The sequence below is a fragment of the Gambusia affinis genome, linkage group LG11 (assembly GCF_019740435.1).
Source record: "Gambusia affinis linkage group LG11, SWU_Gaff_1.0, whole genome shotgun sequence".
NCBI classification, from domain to species: Eukaryota; Metazoa; Chordata; class Actinopteri; order Cyprinodontiformes; family Poeciliidae; genus Gambusia; species Gambusia affinis.
In genome coordinates this window covers 26,218,028-26,227,451 of record NC_057878.1, presented here as the reverse complement: position 1 = coordinate 26,227,451, position 9,424 = coordinate 26,218,028, and the positions used below count along the sequence as shown (strand labels likewise).

At 38.1% G+C, this 9,424-nt stretch overlaps 1 protein-coding gene across 1 annotated transcript in view; it reads right to left on the bottom strand.

The window, feature by feature from the left end:
• Positions 1-209: 209 nt before the first annotated feature.
• Positions 210-9,424, bottom strand: part of efnb2a (ephrin-B2a) — a 34,983-nt gene continuing 25,768 nt past the window's right edge. Inside the window, exons 4-5 of the mRNA XM_044131892.1 lie at positions 8,798-8,902; positions 210-5,602 (exon numbers count right to left, since the gene is read on the bottom strand). Coding sequence (XP_043987827.1) covers positions 5,190-5,602; positions 8,798-8,902 — 518 coding nt within the window. The 3' untranslated portion in view covers positions 210-5,189. The remainder of the gene's footprint in view (positions 5,603-8,797; positions 8,903-9,424) is intronic.

Below are 9,424 nucleotides of genomic sequence, written 5' to 3'. Positions count from 1 at the left end.
TTAATTCTCATTAGTTATAATAACATATCAGTAATTAGCAACAGGGTGTAATGAATGAGGTTGAATTGGCATTGTACATGTTATTAGAAGTTGAACCATAAAAAAAGAGTAATAAGGCAGTAATAATCTGTAATAAGTGGTAATAAATTGTAAAAAGACAGTAATAAGACATTGTTTTTCAAATTCACAAAGCATTCCCAGACAGCGTGTCCATAGGAAAAACATTTTATTGAAAAACATTTTCAGTTTGTAACAGACTGGTGGAATGTGTGTCATTTATCCTCTTCGAAATTAATTTAAAATTCTGAATTTCAAAATGTCTTTTCACTTTTTCTTTTTTAATCTTTGTCACAATCTGGGCCATCTGACACTGCGAGGAACGAGGGAGCTGTAACCGTGACACGACAAAATAAAACAGGGCAGACGATAAACGATGCAAATATAATACTGTTACTTACAAACTGGACTGAAATAAAACCATCAACGGAACATGAGAGAAAGAGAGAAAACAAACTAATTTAATAAATATTTATGGTACACAATTATGGCACAAATATGCAGCAGTCGGTTTGGCAACTTTTCTCTTTTTTTCTTTTTTTAAAACCAAATTACCATGGAAACAGTGCAAAACGGGAGGAAGTGGGGAGGACACGGGCTTTCCATAGAGCGCTAGCTAAAATACATAGCAAAAAATTCAAATTTTATACAAAACATCTTACTTTAAGAGTTTATAAAAAATGTTTTTTATTGGGTTCTGGTCAATATTTACATAAGCTATTTACCAAAAAAGTAGTATGCTCTGTTTTACTGAAGTGTAATCCACTTTTTCTTTTTTTTCATTTACTTTCCTACAAAGGTGAATAAGGCTATTGTAACAACCCAGGATCCATATACAATACAAACATTAATGTATTTACAGGTTCTTACCTACAGAAGTACGGTGCAAATTTACTGAGTCAAGTGACCAAGGGCTGACCATACGAGCAAGGCATTTTACAGTCGCCTGAGGTGCTTCCCCCAGGCCGCCGCCTGCAGACCGCCGCGGCGCCGCTACAACGTTTCAGACGCCGCAGAGCTGCAGCCGAGCGGCGGCTGAGAAAAGGACGCCAGATTCAAAGAAACTAAGGAGATTGTCAGATTCTGCCGCAGACAGAAAGCAACTAAAAAGCCATTCTTCTTTGTGTTTGTCTTTTTTTTTTGTTTTTAGCTTTTCCTCCACCTCTAAATACCTGTCCAGGTTCTGTTACTGATGCTTTGTCATGGTTTTGTTCTTCACAGTTTGCACTACGGCATGTAGTCAACACTGCAAAAACAAATTATTACGATTACTTTTGTCTAGTTTCTACTGGAAACCTCTGAGTACGTTTGGAATAAGACAAAAATAACTTACAAATAACTTTTCTGCAAGAAATAGGAGCTTGTTTTAAGTAGACCTGAAACGATTAATCGAATCAATTGTGATTAATCGATTGTTAAAATGATCGATTAATCGTCAAATGGAGCGTACGGATTTAAAAAAGGCCTTTTGCTGAAAGGATAAAACAGTCATTGCAGTTATTAAATCTAAACTGTACAAAAAATATATACATTTAGCATTTAAGATGAAAAACCTTCTTTATCTCTAAATACATTCTACATAGAAATCAAATAGCCTTTTTAGCTTCATCTGTTTAAATTATGTAAAAAGATCTCCAATTAAACATTTTTTACTATTAAATTATTAATATAGAAAATAATCAACAGATTGGTATGCAGTACTTTTTTTAGCTGCAGATGCATCTTTTGCTACAAACAATCAACACTAAAGAAATACTGCTTCTGCATTTTAGGCAACACTATTTTTATTTTTTTAATTTAAAAAGTAATTTAATTATTTGCTCATTTGATTCTTTTAATGAACTTCTAATATCATGTGAAAAACAGGCTTAAGTATTTTAATGAAAATTTGCAGAATGTACCAATCTGATTAATCGTCAGAATAATTGATTAATCACCAGACTAATCGATTAATCGCAGAATAATGAATTAATCGCCAGAATAATTTATTACTAAAATAGTTATAAGCTACCACCCTAGTCTTAAGTCAGGATTATTTTATTTATAGTAAGAAATTTTTCCCAAATGAAAAAATCTGCCGGTGGATCTATTAATGTTTTCATCGATATTAAGGAATTATTCATTTAAAACAAGCTCCTGTATCATGCTAGAAAGTTCATTTTAAGTTAGTTTTCTCTTATTTCAATTGTACTAAGATTTTGCAATAAAAACTTGACCAAAATACCCGGTAAGTTTTGTTGTTTTTGCAGTAAAAACTGAAAAAAAAAAAAAAAGTAAAAAAAAAAAAACAAAAACAAAAAAAAACAGACAGACTCATTTTGTTAAGTTGGTTTGTTGTTACATCTTTCAGTGGTTAAGAACACTTTTTTCTTTTAGAATTGATTAAAAAAATAAATAAGAATTGCATATTTGCAGATTTTGTAGCCTCTCAGAGGCACAAACCTCAGATAATACAAGGCTTGGCTTTTTCGGTGAAATTTGATGCTCATGAATCGATGGAGATGCGAAGAATGGGCTGATAAATGCTCAGGGAGAGGCCTAAGTCACTGCTGAGATGCTGCATGAAGCCACTGATACACACACACACACACACACACACACACACGAACACACACATGCATGGGGAACATGGAGGGTGTGTATGAGGAGAATCGGGCACACTGGGAACTTTCCTTTGGGACAAACGGCTACTCTGCACCTTATTTTGGGTTGGGATAACTCGCAGACGGAGCCGGGACCCGAACCGTCCAGATATCAAATAATCAAAACCTAGATTGCATAATGTGCACTTATACCACTTATATATTAAAATTAGTTTCTTCCTCTGCACTCCACCTGACAACACCTGTGCTCTGTGTCTATCATAAATAAATTTTATCATCTTATTTTTGTATTTTTTTTCATCTTTTAATGTCCTTTTTTCTCTTTTAAATGTACATCTATTGGATGTAAAAAATAAAAAAAAGAACTGAAAACTCACAGGAAGGAAATGCTAATGGAGACTGAAAACAGTGAAAGTTTAAGCTGATGTTCCTGTGCTTTACAGAAAAGAATAGGAGAGCACCGGCCAGGCTGAATTTTGGGCCCTTAGGGTACCCTTAGTCATCACCGGACCCCTGAGGGATCCGTTACAGTACCTAGAACTGCTTCGCTCTGACCCCCACCAGGTCTTACAGCAGTAAGGCGAACTGGATTTCTTATTGCCCCCGTGGCGGCCCTGACGCGTCACGGCCGCTCTCCCATCTCCGGACGTCGCCGCGTCTCTCTCCGGCGGAGGAGAGTGGAGGGACGAACGTAAAAAAAGGAGGGGTCAAAAGTGCTGCGCTATGCAAGAGAAAAGTCCTCCACCTCCTCCTGTTTTCAACTGAGCTGCTGCCACGCGTGAGCGTCAATGACACATCGGGGAAAGGGAAAGAAAACGCTATCTGCACTCGAACTATTCCAGAGGATTACGGCGTCGCAGCAGGGCCGCTGTAGACGGAAAATAAAACAAAGGAGGAGGAAGTTTCTGCAAAAAAAAATCTGAAATTGTGAGATTAATCTCAATAATTTCCTGAGCTAAAAGTGTTGAAAATTTGTGAGAAGAGAAACTTAATGTAAGACATTTTCAAGAAATAACTTGGACAATTTTGAGCTCAATAAATTGAACATTTGCAAGAGTAAAAACTCAGAAATCTTTAGTTTAATCTCCAACATTTTCTACAGAAAACCTGGACAATTCTTAGGTCCAAAAGTTTAAAATTTGTGAGAAAAAAGCTCAGAAATTTTGAGAATAATCTTTAAAAAGCTTGAAGATTTTGTGAGCTTGTAAAGTTGACATTGTTTGACTTTTGGAAATTTTCACATTTTTAAATGTTGAAAGTTAAAATTTTTCGAGCACAGACATTTCCATGTTTCAACAAAAAGTCTCAGAAATTTTGAGATTAATCACAGAAATGTTCTAGAAAAAATATATCATTTTTCTGAGCTCACAAAAGTCAAGTATGTTTGAGTTTTGGAAATTTTCTGAAAATGTAAATTTTTTTGAGCTCAGAAATGTTCAGATTTTTCTAGACATTTTCTTACATTAATATAAAATTTTCTGAGTTTTTTATCACAATAATTCAACTTTTGGATTTCAGAAAATTCTATGTTTTTTCTATACAATTTCTGAGATTAATCTCAGAATCTCTGATTTTTTGTTTTGTTTTGTAAATTTGAAGAGAATTTCCTTGTTTAATCTACAAAATTTCTGAGATTATTCTCTTCCTCACAAATTTATGACTGAGCTCAAAATATTCCAAGTCCTTTCCAGAAAATTTCAGAAATTAATTTCAAAATTTATTTTTATTGCAATATTTTGAATTTTGAAACTCTGAAATTTTTTAGATTTTTTCAGACATTAATCTATGATTTTTTTGGCAGAAATTTACTCCTTTTTTTCTACCCAAAGTGGCCCTGATGCGCCGTCGTAAAAGCATAAAAAACAGATATGAACAAAACCAGTAAATGTGGAACTAAACAAAGACTCAATCATGTTTTTTTTCTCTAAACCTTCAAGTAAAACGCGAAATAAGACCGAGCTGAGGATGAGGAGAGATGCTGTGATCGACAACACGTCACATTGACCAGTGAGTCTGTTTCTGTGCACAGGTGAGTGTTTGTGTGATGGTAGTCATGTGGGTGGACAGGTGAGTGGGTGAAAGACCCACAAAAGGTCCGACGTGGGAATCTCTCTGCATCCCGCTGGTAAATCCGCTCAGCTGAGTTCAAGCTCCGCCCACTTCCTGCTTTTTCTCCCATTGTTAAAGTCTCTGTTTCCAAAACAGCAGTCTGTCTTTTTCTCACACTTCCAGAAACTTTCACATCCGTAAATCCATCCATCCCACTCACTTAACCCCGGTGGACGAAAACGAAGAAGAGGCTGTCCGTTCCGCTTCCTGGCAAGCGACGCCGGCTTCGCTACTCGTCCCCATCGTCTGCGCCGGCTGTGACCGACCCAGAGCGAAGGGCAAAAACTCAAAGAGGAAACGACTAGTGACGAAACATCAGAAGAGAGGAGGAGGAGGAGTCGACAGAGAGGAAGAGCGGGGCGGTTCGTTTCGCTCCGACCGGGGGCTCGTCCGGGTTCTGCGTTTTCGTTTTCCCAGCCCTCAGACCTTGTAGTAGATGTTGGCAGGGCTCTGCGGCGGCATCTCCTGAACGATGTAGACGGGGTGTCCGTAGTCCCCGCTCACCTTCTCGTAGTGCGGGCAGAAGACGCTGTCAGCAGTCCTGAGCGGGATGATGATGTCGCTGGGCTCCGAGCCGTTGTTGTTGCCACCGCCGCCGCCGCGTTTGGGCGTGGCCAGCGTGCTGAGCGACAGTGTGGCCGTGTGCTGCGGCGAGTGCTTGCGGTGCCGCCGCCGGTACTTGAGCAGCAGCAGGACCAGCATGACGATGATGATGATGAAAATAACGCTGCCCGAGGCGATGCCCACAAAGATGGCCACCTCGGAGCCGATGGCGCTGGACGATTTCCCGCCGCTGCCGCCGGAGCCGCCGCCGTCTTCTAATTTGGATTTGTCTGTAGGAACAGAAAGAGAGCGAGTCAGAACCAACCAGAACAACAAGTCGAGCAACAAGGCTGTTCAAAGTGCGGTGCAGGGGCCATTTGTAGCCCTCCGAATGACTGGTGTGGGCCCCTCACCACAACTCTTAGAAACCAAAAAACTCCTTTTAGAAAGAAACGTGGACATTTCTGAGTTTTAAGAGTCGAAGATTTGTATGAAAAAACTCAGAAATTTCACTATCAGTTCAAATTTCAATTTGAAAAATCATAAATTAGCTAAAAAACATTTTGAACATTTTAATTAAAACATTTTCTAGAAAAAATTGGAATTTGCGTTTCAAAAGTAAAACCTTAGCTTGAAAGACCTAACCTAAAAACGAAGTTTGAAAAGTCAAAAATTTCATAACAAAAACTCAGAAATTTTGAGACTGATCAAAGAAAATATCTTTTAAAAAAAACAAGGACATTTCTGAGCTCCAAAAGTTGAAAAAAAAATCTCGGAAATTTTTAGATTAATTTCAAAATTTTTCTAGGAAAAAAATTTCTGAGTTTCAAAAGTTGAAAATTAGCTTGAGATTTATCTCTGAAATTTCTTAGAAATAAAAAAATTTCCCCGTTTTTTTTTTTTTCTTTTCTTTTTTTATGGACACCTTAACAATTGTAATAACCTGCCGTCGTAGAACCTAAATGCAGGAAGAAGAAAATAAAACTTCCTGCTCAGCTGATCAGGAATATTCCTGAAACTTTCCGTCCAAATCGATCACAAACGTTTCAGCCTTTAGTTTGTTGAACATGGATCAGACATCTTCCCTCGGTTAGCAGAGCATGTGGGCCTCAGAACCACTCGGAGTCTGCGCTGTGGAAGCTGCGGCGATGCTGCAGCGATGCTGCCGTTCCCGAGCAGAGCCACATGCTGCCAGCCTTCAGTGTTGGATCAGAACCAGAGCGTCCATTGCTGGGAGTCAGAGCACAGCTTGCCTTCCATAATTGATGTTTCATGACCATATCAAATATTTCTATTTCTCTGCCCCTCTGGGGCTTTTAGCCAGAAAATCAAGTTAGTTTTTATGTCTTTCAAAACGCAATTTATCTGAGTGCAGCTTTCCGGGATCTCCGCTGATTGCCCTACTTTCAAGGTTGAAGTCTTTGCTGAATTTGAATAGGAACGGATCAGATGTGACCTTTTTTTAAACAAAAGCTTCTTGTAGAAGAGTTTCACTCCGAGCTGCTGCTCCGTTTTAAGCAACATGCAACAGGAAGCCAGAGCTGCCTAACTTCAAAATAAAAGATCTGATTTATATTGTAGTTTTATGATGGAGTATTAGGGTTGGGCTGCAGGTACTTTTTGTTTAATTACAAATATACCAGAAGGAATTACAAGAAAAAAAGTTGTTTTAATAAGAAAGAAGCTTGAATAATATATTTCTTAGTAATATTCTCATTTCTGACTTTCAAAGGTTGATAATTTTTGTGATTATAATCTGAACATTTCTGAATTTTCAAGCAAATTTTCAACCTTTATTGCTTTTTTTAAAATCTAATTTCTTTATTGAATTTAGTAAACTTTTTAAATTTGGAAATAATCTAGATTTTTAGTATTTTAGCAATCTTTCAACATTTTTTTAAAATCAGAAATATTCCAAAGTTGAAACTAAGAAATATCAGTTTTTTCCAGAAAATTCTTGAGATTAACCTAAAATTTTCTGAGTTTTTTCTAGAACTTTTTTTTTTTTTTTTTTTTTTTTTTTTTAGTTTTTAAACTGAAAAATGTTAAAAAAAATTCTAGAATTTTTTTTAGATTAATCTCAGAATTTTTGAGATTCTTGGCAAAATCTAAACTATTGGAGCTCAGAGATCTTCATGTTTTTTCTAGAACATTTCTGAGATTAATCTAAAAGATTTTTGAGTAAATTTTGGCAAAATTTTACTCTTCTTTTTCTACTTGGTTATAATTTTTTAAGGTGGAGCCCCACTTCTTAAGCAGTTTTTTAAAAGTGTAGCTTAACCTTCATTCTAATGTTCTTAATGTGGATCTTTCCTCTCTCAATAGATCCCAAAATCTGACAAACTCTCCATCGACAGAAAGAAAAGAGTCACATGTTTGTGATCTAATGTTACATATATTTAAACCATTTCATTCTGTTTTGTCTGAAATAAATAATGAATATTCCACAGTTTAATTTCCTGGGCTTGCAAAGGCTCTTGATTGGTTTTATTTCAGTTGTTGTTTTTTCAGAGATCCAGGGGAGCGTTTATGTGGGTCAGCCTGCATTCGTCCCCAGGCACTTCCTGCTTCTTGCGGAGGAAATTACTGCTCCTGATTTTCTTACACAGAGATTTTTGAGCTGCAATCCAATAGCAGAGATAGGAGGCGTGCAAACGAAGCCACTCAACCTGAAACAAGTCCGTTTCTGTGCGCCCAAGACGGCAGACGGCGACCAGATCATTTTCCTGAAAATGTCACCTTAAAGCTGAAAGGCGAGTGGCCGGGAGACACCTAAGAAGGACCAGAGATGCTTATCGGTTTTATAGGCAACATTCAATTACCGGCTGATGATTCGCTGACCTTTCTGTTACCCACACACACACACATGCACACGCCCCCTCCCCACACATACACACACATGTTTGCACGGCTATCTTTGTGGGGACTTTCCATTGACTTCCATTCATTTCTACAGCCTAAACCTTACCTTTACCCTTACCCTAACCCTAACCAATACATACCTAACCCTAACCAAAACACAATTCACACCTTAGTTCTAAATCTGACCCCTGACCCAAAAACAACGTTTCCCCTTGTGGGGACCAGGCTTCAGTCCCCATAAAGAGCAGTGGGTCCCCACAATGTAATATGTGTCAGCAAAATGGTCCCACAAGGTATTAGAAACAAACACGCGCGCACACACACACACACACACACACACACACACCACTGATTTTGTGCCGCTCCTTGACCCTAACTCTAGAATGACGGCATTTTAGGGCCATTTAAGGGAAAAAAGGATCAAATTCCCTCCAAAAAAATAAGACTGAAATTTTTAGATTAAACTCAAACATTTTCTAGGAAAAAACGAGGAAATTTCTTAGTTTGACAAGTCAAAAATTAGCTATAGATGCAATTTTACCACTGTTGTGGTAAAATTGCATCTTTATTCCCCTAAATTTATGAGTTTATTCTTTTAAATTAAAATTAGAAATCGGGCTCACCTCGTGTCAGCTGCACTTCGTTTTTCTCCCTGTCGTCGTCCGGCGACCCGGGCTTGTAGGGCGTTCTGGTGGGAATGTCTATGGGTGAAACGGGGTCAGACGGATCTGAAAGAACAACATGGACACGGATTAGCAGACAGGCAATCAATCAATCAATCAACCAATTCCCCCATGGGGACAAATAAAGCATCTATCTTCATCTACAAAGACACATCAGTAGCTGCTACCAGTATTGACTGTCGGCTGTCAATACGTATCAATTAACTCACATTCGTCACAACTTGTTTTTAAGGTGGCACACCACTTTTAGCCAATGTTTTTAAGGTGGAGCAGCATTTTCAAACAATAATGGCGTGGCTTCTTGTGTTAATGAGATTAAAAATGACAATAAATCACCAGATTTCAGCCTAATTTCACAGATTGAATTTATCCTCAACCTGAGCTGGGTCTGGTGGAACCATTAGTGTCTGGATCCGGAGAATACTGGAGCTGCTCACGCTCCTGACGCGATGCTCTCAGGGTGCACAAACGCTGCATCTGCTGGGCTATGAGTCATGAGAATTATGCATGTAAACTAGATTAGCATATGTGTAGGGAGTGCAGCTGAAAGCGTGTGAGAGCAGCTGT